Source organism: Phyllostomus hastatus, unplaced genomic scaffold (genome assembly GCF_019186645.2).
Source record: "Phyllostomus hastatus isolate PE091 unplaced genomic scaffold, TTU_PhHast_1.1 phas_scaffold_585, whole genome shotgun sequence".
NCBI lineage: Eukaryota > Metazoa > Chordata > Mammalia > Chiroptera > Phyllostomidae > Phyllostomus > Phyllostomus hastatus.
In genome coordinates, this window is record NW_025334037.1 from 29,168,917 (window position 1) to 29,187,565 (window position 18,649).

Here is an 18,649-nt window from a genome sequence, read left to right on the forward strand (position 1 = left end):
ACGAAAGGAACACCGACTCAGTACCTACTTTTTATTGCAGCACTACTAGGCATTTCAACTGAGTAGTTTTATTTGGCTGAACTGCATTATTGACCCATACGATAAGTAGTGAGCCCACTTCTACAGATGAAAAAGGGAAATAGCACTATCAATACTGTGCCAGACGCTGCTCAGTGCCTCGCATAGGTTATCTCCACTAACTCTCACATTACCATTCCAGCCTGGCGTGTCTCTTAAAGATGGGAAGGCAGACCGGGAAATGTTAAGGTCACACACAGCGACGGCAGCAATTGTTAAGCCCACCCGGTGGAGCTGTCACACCTGTCCTTCCCAGGCTGTGTTCATAATAACCCCATTCAAGTCACACCATTCTTTGAAACCACAAGTTTTCATTTTTAAGGACTCAAAAATCAAAGAATCAATTCTCGATTATGGGAAAGATTTGTTTTCCAGGTTGCTTTAAAAAATTCCTTGTTTCTATTTTACTTGCATTTTGACAATTTTTGTGTGCCACAACACCTCTAGGAAGGAGTGTGTAGGTAAACACTGGATTATATTATCATCAATCAACTTTGGAATTTGTTAGAAATTCCACTTGGAAAGTCGACATAGAAATTTAATTCTTGATTCAAATTATATTTCTGAAATACTTGAACTTCCATGATACATTCAATTTCTAACTATTATCAAAAATAATCAAGACAAAGACTAGCCCTTGATCAGGTAGCTGAGCTGGTTAGTGTCATCCCCATATGCCAAGGTTGCAGGTTTGAGCCCCAGTCAGGGCCTGAGTTGCTAGCCAGGTGCCCAGCTGGGGGCAAGTAAGAGGCAGCCAACTGATATTTCTTGGGCACATCTACCTTTCTCTCCCTCTCTAAAAAAATAAATAAAATCTTAAAAAAAAACCCAAAAACCTGTTGTGCTAAGTGAAATAAGCCAGACACACAAAAGGACAAAAATATTCTAAGATTCCAGTTATATGAAATACCTAGAAGAGGCAAATTCAAACAGAAAGTAAACTTGAGAGGTTACCAGGAGCTAGGAGGAAAGGAGAATGGGGCTTTATCGCTTAATGGTTACAAAATTTAAATTTGCTTTTCTTTTTTTTATTCTAGAGAGGGGGGAAGAGAGGGAAAGTGAGAGAGAAACACCAGTATGAGAGAGAAACATTTGATTGGTTGCCTCTTGCTCACACCCCAACCAGGGACCAAACCCGCAACTCAGGCGTGTGCTCTGGGAATCGAACCCAGGACCTTTCAATTTGCAGGACAATGCCCAACCAACTAGTTTTTGGAAAAAGATAGTGGTGGTGACAGCACAGTACTGTGAATGTACTCTTAAAATGGATTTAAAGGACCTAACCCTAAAACCTAAAATTATAAAACTTCCAGAAGAAATGGTAGGAAAAAAGCTTTATGGTTTTGGTGTTGGCGATGATTTTTTTAGATATAAGACCAAAAGCAGGGGCCACAAAATCAAACTTAAAAAATATTAAGTTTTTAAATGACAGTGAAAAGGCAACCTACAGAATGGGAGAAAGTATGTGCATATCATATATTAATACAGGGTTAATAATTCCAAATATATAAAAAACTGAACTCAACAACAACAACAAAATCAAACAATATGATTTAAAAATGGGCAAAGGACTTGAACAGGCATTTCTGCAAAGACACTGGCCAACAAGCATATGAGGAAATGTTCAACATCATTACAGAGAAATGCATTATCAAAACCACAATGAGCCCTGACTCTGTGGCTCACTTGGCTGGGCGTCATCCGGCAAAGCAAAGGTTGTCGGTTTGATTCACGGTCAGAGCACATACCTAGGTTGCGGGTTCAGTTCCTGGTCGGAGGATCAATGTTCCTCTCCCTCTCTTTCACCCTCCCTTCTCTTCTAAAAATAAATACAGAAATAAAACCTTTAAAATAAACACACAATGAGATGTCTATCACCTCACACCTATTAGTATAACAATACTTAAAAAAAAAACAAAAAAATAAATGTTGGCAAGGATATGCAAATATTGGCACCTTTGTGCTATTGAAAGATCGTGAACTTTCAGATTTGCAAGATAAAAATTCTGTAGATGTTTCCCAACAATCTGTAGAATGTACTTAATGCCACAGAACTATACACACAAAAAGTTAAGATGGTAAAGTTTATATTATGTAATTTTTACCACATAAAAATGCAAATATAAAAACTGGTTAAAATAGCAAGGTTTTGGTATGTATTTCAATTTAAAAATAACTTAATATATCAAAACCCACTGAATTATGTGAATTCAACTTCAATAAAGTGTGTTTTTTTTTTTTTAATAATGGCAGAGGAAACGGCAATTTTGTTGGGGCACTCAAAGCCTTGAGCAGAGAGGAGCCTAATATTTCTATTTCCTCCAAACTCCCCGTGGCCCCCAGGTGACAGCTCTTCTCTTTCCTGTCAGCCCCCCCCCCCACCCCCCGCCCCACTTCCTTACAAGGTACAGCCTCAGTCAAATTAAGCTGAAGAAGCTGCAGGGGCAGTTACAGGAAGGGGCACAGAATTCAGGACTCACACTCCACGTTTCTTCAGCAGAACCCCCAAAACTTTATTTAAAAGAAAAAATCACAGAGTAGACATATAAAAAATGCCCTTCCTCTCCTCCTCTTCCACATGTTTAAAACAGCAAGCGCCCCCGCCCCTGTGCTGGACTGTCCTCGGGCCCACCTCACGAGTGCTGGAGCTGTTAAATACAGGGCAACATCTAAAGGTGGCTGTTAAACCACGCTTATCACCTATTACTAAATCTTAAAAACACAACACAAAACTGTTACTTGGATAAGCCTCTTTAGGTAAAATAAGAAACACTTCTATAGCATATAAAAAGGATAAGATACAGAACCTGTAACTTCTGTAACAAAAAAATAGGTAGGAATTTTATACATCAAACCAACCATCTAACTCAAAGTTTCACTGTCTGCCTCTGGTGGCACAGGCACTCGCACGGGCCACAGCGGGCGGTGGAGCAGCACACGTGCGAGGGAGACACCATGGCCTCCATTTTGCAGATGAGAATGCACTGAGCGAGGCGCAGAGCAGTCACTTGGGCTGTACAGCTAGTGGCCGACGGGGCAGGGCTTCCAGTCCAGGCCTTTGCACTTCGAGCTCAGGGCCCTTTCCTTTCCATTCCACCACATCTTCACCGGCAATGTGCAAGAGACTCTTTTTTAAAAATCTGTGAAGAGGCTGTTTTAAGAGCACTTGCTATGTAACCTTGGGCAAAGTCACTTAACCTCTAGGAACCTCAGTTTCCTCATCTGAAAAGCGAAGGGGCTGGGAAATATATTCTGTCTCTAAGAGCCCCACCTGCTCATGGATTTTAAGTGCGGACGCTAAGAGTGTGTAGGAGAAAAAAACCGCAAGGGCGAGAATGAATGGTGGGAGAGACGTTTGAGGCCTATGCTCCCGGCCAAAAGTCACTCTTAATGGAAACAGGTGGCCACAGTCAAAAGGGAAGAGCCACGGAGGGAACCATAAACTTCCTGGCCAAAGCAACAGCTGAAAAGCTCCAGATTCCACCTTGGCTAACTCACGATCAGAAACCACACACTATGAAGTTAGAAGACGATTTAAAAACTGGCCCAGAGGAGGGGCGGTGAGGGTAGCACCAGTTTTGCATTCTATGCTAACTTTGTGATTTTCCACGTGGGTTCATTCCTGTTAAAACAGAGAGAGCCCTGGGCGATTCTAAGTGGAGACACCTTCCTCACCAAGAATTTCAGGAGAGACTGAAACTGGCAGAGCGCTCTAAGAAATTCCACACTTGCACGGAGAAGGCGAAAGAATGCGATAAAAGCCTCCCCATTCCACAGAGAGAACCGATGGCAAAGAAAAACCTTTCATCTAAAAGGTGAAGTTCCCGTCAAGGAGTCACTGGCTATCTGTAACCTCTTCCCCTGCAGACATTACAGCACGCCACGCTGCTGAAAACTGTTATACAGCCTTTAAACTCGCACGTAATAAAAGTACAGCCTTAACTCTGCTGGCGAGAAAGAGATTCCATTTTTTTTTTTTTGCTGAAAACGGGATCCGACCAAAAATCTCACCACCCTCTCAACTATGAGGATGAGTCTAAACCCCCGAGAAGCTCCTCAAAGCTGGTGCCGTAGTCTCAGAGAATTACAACAACATCCGGACCCGAGAGCCACAACCAAGGCGCCGGTGGCTTTGCATGCAAAGCCGGGTGCCCAGCAGAAAGCCCTTCTTCGCGCGGCTCTCCGCGCTCCGGGTGCGAGACTTCAGCCCTGCTTCTAGGCCACGACTGGGTGAACACCTGATGTGGGGGGAGGGCGAGCCAAGGCCCTAGCGGATCTGGGGCGAGGAACCGAGGCTCTCGCGGCTCCGAAGGAGGAGCGCTACCGTCCAGAGGCAGGGGTCCCGGGGCACCCCCAGGGGAGAGCACCTAGCAACACATGTGGGGCGACAGGAGCGGGGAAGCGGTGTCCCAGGCAAGCAACCTGGGTCTGGCACGGAGGCCGGAAAAGAGAGGACGGAGCTACCCCTAGGCAGAGAACGAGGGCTTCTGAGTCCGGAGGGTGAAGGCAAAGGGCGCGAGGAGAGAGAGAGAGAGAGGCCACGAGGAGGGCGGGTCTCCCTGGGCGCGGGGGCACGCGCCGGGCAAGCGCGGCGGGACCCGGGGAGCACGGGACCCAGACACGCGGGAGGAGATCCCGGACCTGCCCCCGGGGCGCGGGGAAGGAAGAGCGGCCGCGCCCGGAGGGCCTTGTGCCCGCGGCCGCCGGGACCGGACCCGCCCCGCGGCGCCTCCCTCCAGCCTCCTTTCCCTCCCTCGCTCCCTCCCACCAGCGGCCCGTTATCACGCGGCCGCCGCACTCACCAGCGGCTGCACCTGAGCCCGCCGCTGCCTCAACTGCTGCCTGCGCCTCCTCAGCCGCCGCTGCCGCCTCGCTGCTGAGGCCGAGTCCCGGGGGAGCCTCCGCGTCCCGCCGCCGCTGCCGCCAGAGCAGAACACCCCAAAATGGCGGCACTTCCGGCACCTACCACCGGCGGGGAGGGCCGAGGAGGAGGGGGAGGGCGGCGAGGGGGAACGTACCACCGCGGTGCCGCCCGCAGCGCAGATCCGAGCGGAACGCGGCGCAGCGCAGGGGCGGGCCTGGCGCCCGGCGCCGCAGCGCCCCCTCGGGCTGGGGACTGGAGAAGCAACCGCACCGGACCCATCCCCCCACCCGCCCTCCGCCCCGGGCCGCGGGGAACCTCAGCCTCGGGAGCTGCAGGGGCGCATCTCTTTGTCTCCGAGCTCTTCTGGAGGGAAGAATGGGAAGACTCCTGCCTGAGAACCTGAAGTTCTCGGCTCTGCGCACCGCTCTGGATGACCTGGTGGGCAAGAACCCCTGCTTGGCACTCAATATGCGCATAATAAAATATTTGATGAATGAATGAATGAGTCGACTGGAATGGTGTGCTTGGCCAGCCTTGGACACACCCTCCCCTCAGCTCCTCCAGACCAGCAGCAGGATCCGGGCCTTCTTCCTTCTTCGCTTAACTGTGGAATGTGAATGTATTGCAAGCTTTCAGAATGAGGGGAATGCTTTCTAGCGGGACGATCGGTTTGTGAACGCACAACCTTGCCAAAATCCTGCAGAGCCAGAAGCTCATAAGGGCTCGATGGATGGCCCAGCCCTAAACTGCTTTCCGGGGGACGGTGAGGGGGTTCTAAACAAACCCAAGTTACGACCTTAAAGTTCCCCTCCTTCAGAGTGACTCAGGAATCCCGGAATCTAGGTAAAATGCAAACAGTACAGTGGTTTGTTTTTTTTAAAGGTTCACGTCGTTTATTCCTCGAGTTATACACTTTATGGGACCGTGAAATACAGATAGAAAAAATAAAATTTAGCTCTGTGACCTTTTGGCCCCAGCAACATATAAACAACTCGTGGCTTTGCAAATAATTTTTCTGTAACATCATCTGGCTTCCCTGAGTAAATATTCTTATACCCACAAATGCTGATTATACCCTACCTTACCACACAAAAACAAGTGGACTCCCAAGCAGAAACCTCAAGGGTTTTCCCATGTGTTGGAAGCACCTCTTTCCCCCACAGGGAAGGAAAAAAAAATAACCACGGTTTTTGTGGTACTATGCAGACTGGAACAATTAACCTCTAAGTTGTATGCTGTCATATTCCCTAATCATACTGTATATTTATTGTTTTATATACATTTATTATGTCAATATATGATCATATTAATAGTTTTATGTGTAATTTACTAAAAACATCCTATATTTATAGACCATTATAGCTTGTACAACATATACATTACACTTTTATTTTATTTATTTTTATCACAAATGGGATATTTATTAGTCACCATTAAATGTCTGATTTTTAAAAATTGTACATTTATTAAAACTGGGGACAGTGAAACAAGGAAAAGCTTAGACTAGAAGAAGCAACAGGAGAGAGCCTGGACGGGGCTGCTTTGGCTCTCCAAAATGCTGTAGGAAAGAAGTGAGCGAAGGCAGGGCTGCTGTCAGCTCACTGAAAAGTCAGAAAAAGGGGGCCTTGGAGGCAGCTTTAGGGGGTTAGCCTGAGCCGGGCTGCTGCTGACCACTGCTCCCCTGGTTGCAAGTCTCATGAAGACCCTTAGAGTTTAGGGGAGAAAAGAATAGATGCCCACCTGAAAGGAGGGCACTAAATGTCTGAATTTTAAACAAATTCTTGGACTGGGAGTTCATATCCATTAGCTTGTTCAAGTTTAGCACCTGTATCATCCCCAGTAACCTTTCCAGAACTGCAGCCCTCACCATGGAGCAACATGAGTTTCCCCAATTCAAATTTGGGCTCCTTCAGCGTTTTGGCTTTCCTAACAAAGACATCATGAAGCAGAATCACAGATTGCCAAGCCTTTTCTGTGTCTTTTCCAATGCTATCTGGAATCAATTTATGGACTACGTTCAAGCCATTTGTCCACACCTCTCAAGTCTTAACTTCCACCATCATCTTCTGGATTCGGAGACCCGTTGATGCTAAGCAAAAGAAGTCTTTGCATCTGATTAGTGCTTTTTTTTGTTTTTGTAAAAGCAACACAGAACAGATGAAGGAAATAATCACCAGTCATTTTGACATCAACATAAGCTTCCATCAATTACAGTCTGTCATTTTTTGACTGTGGAGCACATTTTTTCATGGGTAAAATCCATGCTATGGAAACTAGGCAGGCAGTTTTTGCCTGAACATCCTCAGTAATTAGCTTGAATTTTCTAAATGCAACTTGTTAATTCTGCAGGTCAGCAAGGCTCCCTTCAAAAACATGACACTTGAGAGCATCAAGTGATTGTGGTTGCTTGTCTTCTCGTGTCTAGTGTTTCTCCAATATTTCTTACATTGAACATAGCTTGTGCTTTGACATCATACTAATCTTAGAAAATCCATCAGCTACTTTCTTTTGGCTCCCTTTTTGCCACCTTCCATAAGGTATCTGTACTTGCTCACTACCATGGTGCTACCCAAGAGAGCCAAAAAGACACCACAATGAATTTTATATTTGCCTCCCAGCTACCATAGATTGTAGAAACCTATAAACAGAGAATCTGTCCCATCCTTTTGTAAACCACAGATTCATACAGATATCCACACGGCTCTCTTCCTCACCTTCTCAGGCCTTCCCTGGTGACTTTATTTAAAATTTCACACACATATACCCATGCTTCCCATCCCCCATTTCCTGCTTTGTTTCTATCCAAAGCACTTATCACCATCTAACATAGTATATTTTGTGCTTCATATTTGTGAACCCTGGGAGAGAAGAGCACTACTAAAAAGGGCTGTTGGTGGCTACGTGCAATCAAATTAAAAAAAAACAACAACCCATGAATCTAGCAGCCATTTTTAAACAGAGGCCTGTCATGTAAATTGCACTTAGGGGACAGACTGCAGTAAACTACCTGCCTCTGCACTGAGCTGCCTGCATACACTGTATTTCTGCCATCGGAGCCAACCCTTATTAAGGAGTTCATGGAATCCTCTTTCAACCAATAAGACTGAGGCTTTCCCCATCCAATTAGAGCTGTGCAGCTATATCTACCCCTCCCCATCAACGTCTTCACCAACCAGTTGAGCAGATCCATTCTGACCAATCAGGACAGTGCATTTTGAACCAATCAAACTTGGATGATTTGGAGTCCTCATTTACATGAAGGTGGACCAATCAGGGACCAGGGATGGGGACCTTTGTTTAAGTCAGCTCCCCCTGGCTCTAAGAGTGCACTTTCCAAAAAATAAAAAAAGGAGTGCACTTTCCCTCTCTAAGGAAGACTGCAATTTTCTGGCTGGCCTGCACAGACAAGAGCAAACTGGCACAAAACAGAGCAGACCAGAGCAGATCAAAGCAGAGGACTAGGGCAGAGTTGTCTGGCCAGAGAGGGGCTTGGTCCCAGGGCTGTCTCACAGCTATGCTATTTTCACAGCTGTCCTGTATCACAATTGAGCTGTTTTGAAATAGGTAATGTTTCCTTCTTCACCACACCCCAAATTGGGAGTTTCTGTTAGCATTAAATGGGCATCATCAACCATCAGTTGATATATTCTACTTATTTTATTTGTAGCCTTCCCTCACCAGAAGGTGAGGAAACTCTTTGGGAATAGGGATTTTTATCTGTTTGTTTGTTGTTGTTTTTTTTTTTGGTCAGGGCCTAGAATAATACCTGACCCCATAGTAGGTGCTCAATAAATATTGTTTGTATATTTGATTTATATATTTGATTTATAAAATATATAAATCAAAATATATATATACCACAATAAGTTTAGCTAATATTAATTATCTCATATAGCTATAAAGTGGATGAATTGCACAGACATAATATTGAGCAAAACAAGCAGAGTAAAAGCACATTTACATGAGCCTATTTAACTGAAGTTTGAGAACAGGCAAAAGCAATGAGAAAAAGTCAGAACAGAGGTTACCTTTGCCAGGGGGAGGGTATTGACTAACTGTAGGGAACATGAGGGAGCTTTCTGGAGTATTGAAATATTTTATATCTTAGTCTATGTGGTGGTTACATGGGTATATGGACATGCAAAATTCATGAAGCCATGCACCTAGAATTTGTGCACTTTGTGTGGCCAGAAAGAGTAACACCAATTTGTTAGACAAATGGTCAAAGGAAATGAACCTGCAATTCATAGGAAGAATATGAATGGAATGGCCAATAAACAGAAGATGTTCGATCTCAGCTCACAAATAATTAAAGATATTAAAATTAAAACAAAGTGATTTTTTTTTAACTGACAGATTGGGAGCTAAATTAAGTAATTAAAATTTAAAGGTTGATAAAGTTGTGAGAAACAGGCCCTCTTGGTGTATACAGGTATAGCCATAGTAGAGGGAAATTTAACAATTGTCATTAAAATTAAAAATATTCCCATCTTTAATGTAAAATTCTATAAAATGCTAATTAATCCACTATAGAGTGGATGGGTGGTTGCCAGGGAATGGGGTATCAAAAGATAGAGGCATGGGAGGAAAAAGTTACAAAGGGCCATGAGAAACTTTTGGAGATGATGGATATGTCTCATTATCTTCATTGTGGTAATGGTTTCACAAGTGTATACACATGTCACAATGTACTTAAAATGTATACTTCAAATGTGTTCAGTATATGTCAATTATACTCAACAAAACCATAAAAAGTTCTCCATGACCTCTTAAAAATAGGCTCATATCTTTTAATAAAGCCATTATATTTCTAGAAATGTTTCCTTCAGAAAGATAGGTGGGCAAAGCACATGCAAAGGCATTCTATAATTCAGCCAGATAGTACTATTTGAATGCCAGCTGTTTCAGACACTGGGATAGACAATGGAGTTATAGATTCCATAGTCATGGAATTGACTATATTTGTTATTGTTTTTTTTTAAAAAGGCCCTGGCTGGTGTGGCTCAGCGGATTGAATGCCAGCCTGCAAATCAGAGGGTGGCCAGTTCAATTCCCAGTCAGGGCACATGCCTGGGTTTCTGACCAGGTCCCCAGTAGGGGGCACTCAAGAGGCAACGGCACACTGATGTTTCTCACCTTCTTTTTCTCCCTCCCGTTCCCCGTCTAAAAATAAATAAAACTTTTTTAAAAAAAAAACAAGAAACAACTAAGGGAAGAGATATGTTCTCTTGTAGGAGGCAAATTTGGGGAGAAGTAAGCTTGGGAAGGACCGATGACAGACAAGAAAGTCCTGGCAGCATCTGCATCCCTGGTGATGCCTGTTTCTATTGGCCCACTCGCCCTTTCCGAGGTTTGTTATGTGAGTTATAGATTACCCTTTCCGCCCAGGCTCATTAAGAGTTGGGCTTCAGAACCCAAGTGTTCATCGATGAATGAATGCATAAACAAAATGTGATGCAGGAGGTCTCTCCAGAAGGCATCCAGCCATGTAATATGAAAAACAGAGACATTTATTGAAGAAGATACAAGATACAAGAAACATTGTACATAGAATAATGACGCCTCAGTCCCCTTCAAAGTAGGTGCCTTGGGACCTCACAGTTCTCCCAATCGTCATCAGCTGCCCTGTTGTATTTTCCTGAATCTCATTGACCATCTAAAATCTCCTCATTTTCAAAGGTAATTTTTAGTTTTGGGAAAAGCCAGAAGTTGCAGGGTTCCAAATCTGGGCTGTAGGGGGCTGAGTCATCTGGGTGATTTGATGTTTCACCAAAAAACCCTGCACAAGTTTTGATGCATGAGCAGGCACATTGTTGTGATGAAGCTGCCAATCGCCAGATGCTAGAACTGTGGCCTTCTGAATCATCCAAATAGTTCCCATGGAGGAATGTCCACACTTAATGCAACATTTGATATTGCCATACTTGCTCAGTCATTTTGAATGTGACGACCACACAGTACACATGGTCACTCAAGGGCGTTTACCACCCCTACTCACTAATATAGCAAAGTCTTCATTGTTCACACATGCGCATTCCAGCACACTCCGCTTGGCTGCCAGGTTACATCAATGTCGCACAAACCATTCTCATTATATTAACAATGTTTGGACTTTTTCTGGACAGACCTCGTATACATACAATGGTATGTTGCTCAGCCTTAAAAGAGGAAGGAAATTCTGACACCTACAACATGGATTAATCTCTGAGGACATGGTGCTAAGTGAAATAAGTCACAAAAGGCCATATTCTACATTATTCCACATGTATGAGGTACCTAGACTAGTAACCATAGTGACAGAAAATAGAATAGTGCCTTCCAGGGGTGTCAGGGAACACTGTCATGTCTCTAGGACTCCCTAATTTGAGGCAGCCTCTCTCCTGTTCTTTTTCATGCTTTGACTTGATAAATCAACTAAGTCAGGATTTGTTTTTTTTTTTTCACTTGAGAGGGAAAGAAGGAGAGTTGGAGGAGAAGAAACAGATTTGTTTTTCCACTTATTTATGCATTCATTGGTTGCTTCTTACATGTGCCCTGACCAGGGACAGAACCCCACAACTTGGGCGTGTGGGGACGACGCTCTAACCAACCAAGTTACCTGGCCAGGGCTGAGTCAGTTGTTTCTGAAAAACGTGACATATTCTGGATTTGTCTGTTTTTCCCCCGTGATGACATTTAGATTATCCCTCTATCACCTTTATTCCCTGCAAATGAAAGTCAGCTTGCTGGTGTGGTTCAGTGGATTGAGCATTGGCCTGCAAACTGAAAAGCTGAAGGTTTTATTCCCAGGGCACATACCTGGGTTGCAGGCTGGGTCCCCAGTTGGGGGTGTGCCAGAGGCAACTGGTCAATGCTTCTTTCACACATTGATGTTTCTCTCCCTTTGTTTCTCCCTCCCTTCCTCTCTCTCTCAAAATGAATAAACAAAATCTTTTTTAGAAGTTAGCTCTCAAGGCCTGGTTAAATCCAGTTTCAAGTTTTTTGAGGTCGGTGCTGAGCATCATGCAGCATCATTTCTGGAGGCCAATGATGTCAGGTTGTCCTGCTTTTCTCCAAGTGGAGATTAGTCAGTTTAGGTGGCCTCAGCCTGATCCCTCCACGGGCATTTCCTACCAGCATTTCACCTCATGCTTTTATCCATTGATGACCATCGATGGCATCAATTGTTTCACCAGGGATTGCAAAATGCTGAGTTCCGAATTTTATCATTCCTTCCACATGTGTTAGCTGGAATGCATAATACTGAGTTTCCAGTTTTATCATTTCTCTCACATTTATTAACAGGAAGTATGCTGTAGAGAAGAACTTTCTCTCACCAACTACGGATATTTGGTTATCCCGAAACACAGTTCATACCGGAAAGGCAAGAGCAGAGACAGTAGCAACCCTCCCTGGTGCCGCTCACTGAGGTATCCCGAGGGCTGGAATATTGCCTGGAAAATGGAGGCCACTCAATAAACACTTGAAAAATCCAACTGAAAGCCATATATTGGAATACTGTGTAACTCTGAAAAGGATAAAGCAAATGTGTATCTATCTGTGTTGACACGGCATAATACTTATATTGTTGAGTGAAAAAGGTCACAGAACAGTAAATAATACAATTTGTCAACTTTTATTTCAAATGTATATTTTACATGTATCAAAAATAGGATAGAATAGAGGGCTAATTCATTCTGAAAAAGCAACAGCCCTGGTGGGGTAGTACAGTTGGTTGTAGCATCATCTCCATACACCAAGGTTGCTGTTCCGTCCCCAGGCAGGGTACATACAGGAATCCACCAATGAATGCATAAATAAGTGGAACAATAAATCAGTCTCTCTCTCTCAAATCAATTTAAAAAGAAAAAAGAAACAATAGCCTCAGCCACTGTGGTTCAGTTGGTTGGGTGGAGTCCTGCAAAGCAAAAGGTCACTGGTTAGACTCTGGTCAGGACACATTACCTGGGTTGTGGTTTGTCCACCGACGGGGCACCAGAGATACCCTACCAGTGTTTCCCTCACACATTGATGTTTCTCTCCCTCTCTTTCTCCCTTCTTCCCCTCTCTCTAAAAATAAAATAATATATATGATTTATTTATTTAAAAATATATTTAAAAAAGCACTAGATGCAGCTCTGGCTGGTGTGGCTCAGTGGATTGAGCACCACCAGCCTGTGAGCCGCAAGGTCGCTGGTTCCATTCCCAGTCAGGGCACAAGCCTGGGATGTGGGCCAGGTCCCCAGCTGGGAGCCTGGGAGAGGTAACTGATTTCTCTCCCTCTCTTTCTTCCTCCTTTCTCCTCTCTAAAAATAAATAAAATCTTCAAATAAATAAATAAAGCACCAGACACATACCTCAGACTATTTAAATGTAAATAACCAGCATTACAACCATTCCTCTTACCACTTTGTAAGCTGTGGGTTTTATATTTAAGCATATATTTTTCCTTTTTTTCTTTTTAAAAAAGATTTTATTTTGCGGGAGGATAACCAACCAACTGAGCCACATCGGTCAGGGCATATTATTTTTCTTAATGATGTATTCACGTATTTTCACAATACCTTATAGATATTACATTTTTTCCATAATTTGCGGTTGGGTCAGGAGGAGGGAGCCATAACTTAGGTAGATGGTGAAGGGGTGGGGACGGTGAGAAGGGACCTATCAACCCAGGGTGCCCATTTGTCCAGGATCTGACCCTCTCCACCAACGCAGCCCTCTGCCCAAAAACTCGAAGCCGCTTCTGCTCATCCCTGCAGGGCTACATGTACTACACAGGCTCTTCCCGGTTTCGTCTTCGGCTCCGTGCGGTCACACGCTCATCTGGGGTCAGAACCATCTTCATCCGGCTGCGGTTGGGGAGGGGTCACAGGCCCTCAGGCTATTGGCTGGGACCCCACCTCCCTCGGCCCGGGTCACAGTTCCACACGCAGGGGTCAGGGTCCCCCTCACCTGGGGCCACAGCCCCCTCCCTTGGAGGGAGGCTCACCGACCCCAGGCATGGGTCCCAGTTTGACATTCAGCATAGGCACAGGCCTTTCGGCTGGACGTGCCCTCCCCGGGCCAGGGCCTTAGTTCCCCGCCCAGGGAGCCCTGGTCCCTCCCCCGAGGCCCGCGGCCCCGCCTCCGGACCGATGCAGAGGGTCCCGGGATCCCCGGGGTCCCAGGCGGAGGCCCCGGGCGCCCGGTCCGAGGTCTCGGCGCCCGAGAGGCCTGTGCCGACCGCGTCGCCTCCACAGGAGGCTTCGGATGACTCGCGGCCCGCGTCCTCGTCGCCCGCCTGGCTCTCCGAGTGGCCGCCGACCGCGAGCGCAGCGGGGGACGGGTCGCTGCCACGCCGGGCCGCGTGGGGCGGGATGGCGTCCGGCACGTTGCTGGAGGCCGGCCTGGCTCGGGTGCTCTTCTACCCGACGCTGCTGTACACGCTGTTCCGCGGGAAGGTGCCGGGCCCGGCGCACCGCGACTGGTACCACCGCATCGACCGCACGGTGCTGCTGGGCGCGCTGCCGCTGCGGAGCATGACGCGCGGGGTGAGCCGGGCCGGGAGGCCGGGCCGCGTCGGGCCTGGGAGCCGGGCAAGCGCCGCCCGGGCCTCGGCCACCGGTTCTGAGCCCCCTCTTTACCTCGGCAGCTGGTAGAGGACGAGAACGTGCGCGGGGTGATCACCATGAACGAGGAGTATGAAACCAGATTCCTGTGCAACTCCGCCAAGGTGAGGGGCCTGGGCCAGAGGCGGGGAGCTGCGGCCGGCCCGGAGCGCCGGAGGAAGCTGGGGGAGGGGCGCCGCAGGTGAGCTTGATCCAGACCCTGGTGTCCCAGGATTTTTGCCTCCTCAGGAGGAGGGTCCAGGACTGGAAGCTTAAATGACTGCGACTGCAAGCAGAAACTAATTGTGAAACAGAAACTGTTGTGAAAGGCGTTTAAAAGTAGAGTTGACAAAGTGATTACGGCTTTGTGCACAAATGTAGTCTTAATTTCGGTAATTAGGAATCAGTAAGTAAATTTGAAAGGCAGCTTTACTTCGGCTTGCTGATTTCATTCATTCAACACTGACTGAGCACTAAGTATGGATCAGGCGCTGCCCTAGGCATTCAAGATGAAGGCCCTATGAACTCTTAAGAAAAGCTGCCCTCGCCTCCCTCCCCCAGAGTAAATTTATCATAGAACGATCCATTGAAAAACTGCATCGGTAAACTTCATTTGGCTCTTGATTTCAGGAATTTTTATTCACGTTAGAGATTTAGTGGAATTCCAAAATACTGTCATAATAAAGTTCAGCCCTAAAACATAATTTCCATTAAATGTGAATGCCTGTTTGTGCAACTCTCCACAATGGTTATTGGGCATTGCTCTATCTTCAGATAAAGACCTTGCCCTGTCTTACAGTGTGGGACATCTACTAACCTTACTTACACGATTATCCTTCTTGTTTACTGTGTTAATATGGTGAAGATGCTGTAATTTCAACCCGTGGATTTTTTGAAACCTTAGCAATATCTACGACTCATTTAAAATATTTTGATTAGTAATGGCATACATTTTTAAGGAATGGAGAACAGTTCCTTGGATTTCCCAAAGTACTTTGCCACAAAGCCTCAGGAGCCATTAGCCAGAATGCTAATGAATGAATGTTCCTTAGTGTGGTCAGTCCTGTGGAGCGAGAGGAGTTGCAAAAAAGTGCTTGTTGTCTTGCATGTGTGGCATTTGACATTGTACGAGTTCGCTATACTATCCCGTTAGTCTAGAAAAGAAATCTCCAAGGCAGGCAGTGGTTCTCACATTGTAATACATCTAAGGATGATCTGGCAGTCTTGTCATGTCAGATTCCTAGGTACTAGCCCCAGACATTCTGGCTCAAAACTTTAGGGTGTATCCCAGGAATCAGAACATTTAGTAAACTCCCTGGGTGTTTCTGGTGTCATTGAAGCATAAGCCACATGCTGCAAAACTGCTGTTTGTTCATTTTACCAGCACTATTGACCTTCATTCAGAGTCCTCAAGTCTCTGGTTCTAGCTAAAGAGATTAATAATGAGTATCTGGAGCCTCTCTGAAGTCTTAAAGTAAAAAAAAAAAAAAAAGTTTCCCTGTTTGCCAGAGACCAATTATCTCCTATTTCTGATTCTTTTTTTTTTCTTTGCAAATTGATAATATGCCATAGCAAAGTTAGGTGCATTGTTTTAATTTTAAAATAACTATTTTCTACCATGTACCCTCTCAAGAAAAAAGTGGTAAAAACAAGACTTAATGCGAAGACAAATAGAAAGCTCTTGCAAAATACAGTAGCCCAATTCCATGGCCAGGTCACTGCACAGGCACCAAGATTATACAAAAATGTAGCTGCACAACTTTTGTAGATGGATTTTTTAACAGCTAAAAATGCAAACACCCAAAGGGCACTTGAGGAACATTTTAAATCTTGGACATAATTCTAACTCGCCGGCATAGCTATTGTTTGATGAAAGACTGACCATCTAGGTCCGCTATTTAAAAAATATTTCTAAAACACACACACAAAAAGAAAATAAAAAATATTTCTGTAAACGGTTTCTTGTTTAGAAAACAGTAAACAGTATATTCACGTTGAAGTCAACCCTGAGGCCTCCTTGTTGCTCTGCTGCCTTTTGGGAGCCCGTCTTCCTGCTACTAACGCCTGGCTTTCTCCCTCTGTTCATGCTGGTGGACCTCCTTTCAGGAGTGGAGGCAAGTAGGGGTTGAGCAGCTGCGACTCAGCACAGTAGACATGACTGGAATCCCAACCTTGGCCAACCTCCGGAAAGGAGTCCAGTTTGCTCTCAAGTACCAGTCGCTGGGCCAGAGTGTCTACGTGCATTGCAAGGCCGGGCGCTCCAGAAGTGCCACCATGGTGGCAGCGTATCTGATTCAGGTAGGAAAGGTCTTTCTGCACTGGTCCCGCTTACAGCAGATTTCCAGAACTTCAGTAGCATAGTCTACAGATGGGTCTTGCTGGAAAGAGCCATGTCTCGGGTTTCAGGCTGTTGGGAGGTGGAAAGCACCTGAGCTTTGCAGGTAGGCTGATCTATGGTTTTGCCACTTGCCAACTCTGTGACCTTAGGCCAAAGTGGCTTCTTCCTCCGATGCCGTTTCCTCACGTTAAAGAGTTACAAAGGATCTGACCACCAGCTAAAGGCTAGAAACACTTGTTATGAACAGCATGCCAGGAAGTCTAGTACTGTAAATAGTGCTGATCACTTACAGCTCTATGATACTCAGATTCCTTCAAGTATTTCAGAATATGGTTCTGGACATTAGTTTCTAGAAATGGAGGATCCAGTGGAATTTGGCCTATCAATTTGCTGTGATGAGGTGGGATACTTTAAAAAAAATATTTAGAAGCCAACAACTCTTCTCACTCTCTGTTACATACCCCCTGCCTGGCTCATTTTTGTTACCTGTCTGGCCCCTGCAGAGCATTTGTTAAGTCACGTGGGTAGTTTAAGGAAAAGGAGATGTAGAGATGACCAGCCTGGCCTTGTCTGTATTCCTGTGCACTGACGAGCGTATGACTTCACGGTACTAAAGCTTTGGCTATTAGGACTGCTGGCTGGAAACAGGGGCTCCAGAGGGTATTTTGGGCCGAGTGAGAGTTGAACCAGCAGGCTAGAAGTCCCTATTTCTTGGTTCTGTTGTGTTCTAAACCAGCAACTTTCCTTAGGACACAAAGATAACTCTCCCAGCCGGATTCCGAAAGTGCTGTTTCTCTAGCCAGGGGAACGAATTGCATAAAAACATCTCCTCTTTCCAGGAAACTTGTACCCAGGGGACCAGCTCAGGGAAGGACACCTCATAGGCTGAGGCAAGTTTGAATTTAGGATCTAAGCTTCACCTGTTCAACCTTTTGCCAGGGTTTGGCAGAGCAGGACTCAGGCAGAAAGTCTGACTTGTCCCCCCAGCCTGCTGCATAGTAATTTGGGACTGGCTCACGGAGGTTGCTGAAGTGCTCTCCCGTTTATAATGTGTGGAACATGGTTTTAAACTCCCCTCTCCTGGTGTTTTTTGTTTTTAATGAAATTCTGGGAGCCCGTTAGCCCCTGTCATCAGGTCAAGGACACCATGCACCAGCTTCTTTCTTCGCTGATTTCTCAACCCTGAACTGCATTGCAGGTGCACAATTGGAGCCCCGAGGAGGCAATAGGGGCCATCACCAAGATCCGGTCACACATCCATGTTAGACCCGGCCAGCTGGAAATCCTCAAAGAGTTCCATAAGGAGATCACGGCGAGTGCAGCAAAAGATGAGACGCATCCTACATCACAGACATGAAGTGTGTGGACTAGAAAGAGCTCAAGACAACCCTGCTGGCCATAGGATGAAAAAATTTAATGGGACCCATGGGGCTTAAGCCCAGGCAGCGTAATAGAAGTGTGCTGAATAATGGGTAATTTTGCTCCCTTTGTCCTGTTTCATTTCCCTGAACACGGGTTCCAGTGTTCCGTCGTATGGCTGGAAGGACTGAGCATGGCTTCTGTTCACAGGGCTTGGGGATACAGGATAGGGATGGGGGCATCTTAGTTTTTGGAACAGGGTCAAAGAAGCCGATCGTGCACCTCCTGTTGTATCTGACGGTATTAGAACCACAACCCAAAGGCGTTTACCTCGAGGGAAAGGGGGGAAACACTCAGCTCTGGCCAGACTCCCCGTTTACTGGCCCCCACTTTTGGAGCAGTGACCTAGGTGGAAACAAGGAAACACGGGATGCAGTCAGG

At 45.8% G+C, this 18,649-nt stretch overlaps 2 protein-coding genes across 19 annotated transcripts in view; one reads left to right on the top strand and one right to left on the bottom strand.

Moving 5' to 3' along the window:
* CELF1 (CUGBP Elav-like family member 1) overlaps positions 1–5,032 on the bottom strand; it is a 69,352-nt gene extending 64,320 nt beyond the window's left edge. For 12 of the 17 annotated variants that reach the window (XM_045825501.1, XM_045825493.1, XM_045825489.1 and 9 more), the window contains exons 1-2: positions 4,881–5,032; positions 1,827–1,897 (exon numbers count right to left, since the gene is read on the bottom strand). The gene's annotated coding sequence lies outside the window, so the exon portion shown is untranslated. The remainder of the gene's footprint in view (positions 1–1,826; positions 1,898–4,880) is intronic. The other 5 variants (XM_045825499.1, XM_045825494.1, XM_045825505.1 and 2 more) reach the window with 1 other exon arrangement.
* An 8,555-nt stretch (positions 5,033–13,587) lies between these two features.
* PTPMT1 (protein tyrosine phosphatase mitochondrial 1) lies at positions 13,588–18,325 on the top strand. Of its 2 annotated transcripts, none has more exons than XM_045825270.1 (4): positions 13,588–14,454; positions 14,556–14,713; positions 16,602–16,809; positions 18,048–18,325. In XM_045825270.1, the coding sequence occupies exons 1-4, from the start codon at positions 13,690–13,692 to the stop codon at positions 18,204–18,206; spliced, it is 1,290 nt and encodes a 429-aa protein (XP_045681226.1). In that variant the 5' UTR covers positions 13,588–13,689; the 3' UTR covers positions 18,207–18,325. The 2 variants fall into 2 exon arrangements, with proteins under 2 accessions (XP_045681226.1, XP_045681227.1); XM_045825271.1 differs by having other exon boundaries at positions 13,663–14,454; positions 14,556–14,636; positions 16,618–16,809.
* The last annotated feature ends 324 nt before the right edge of the window (positions 18,326–18,649 follow it).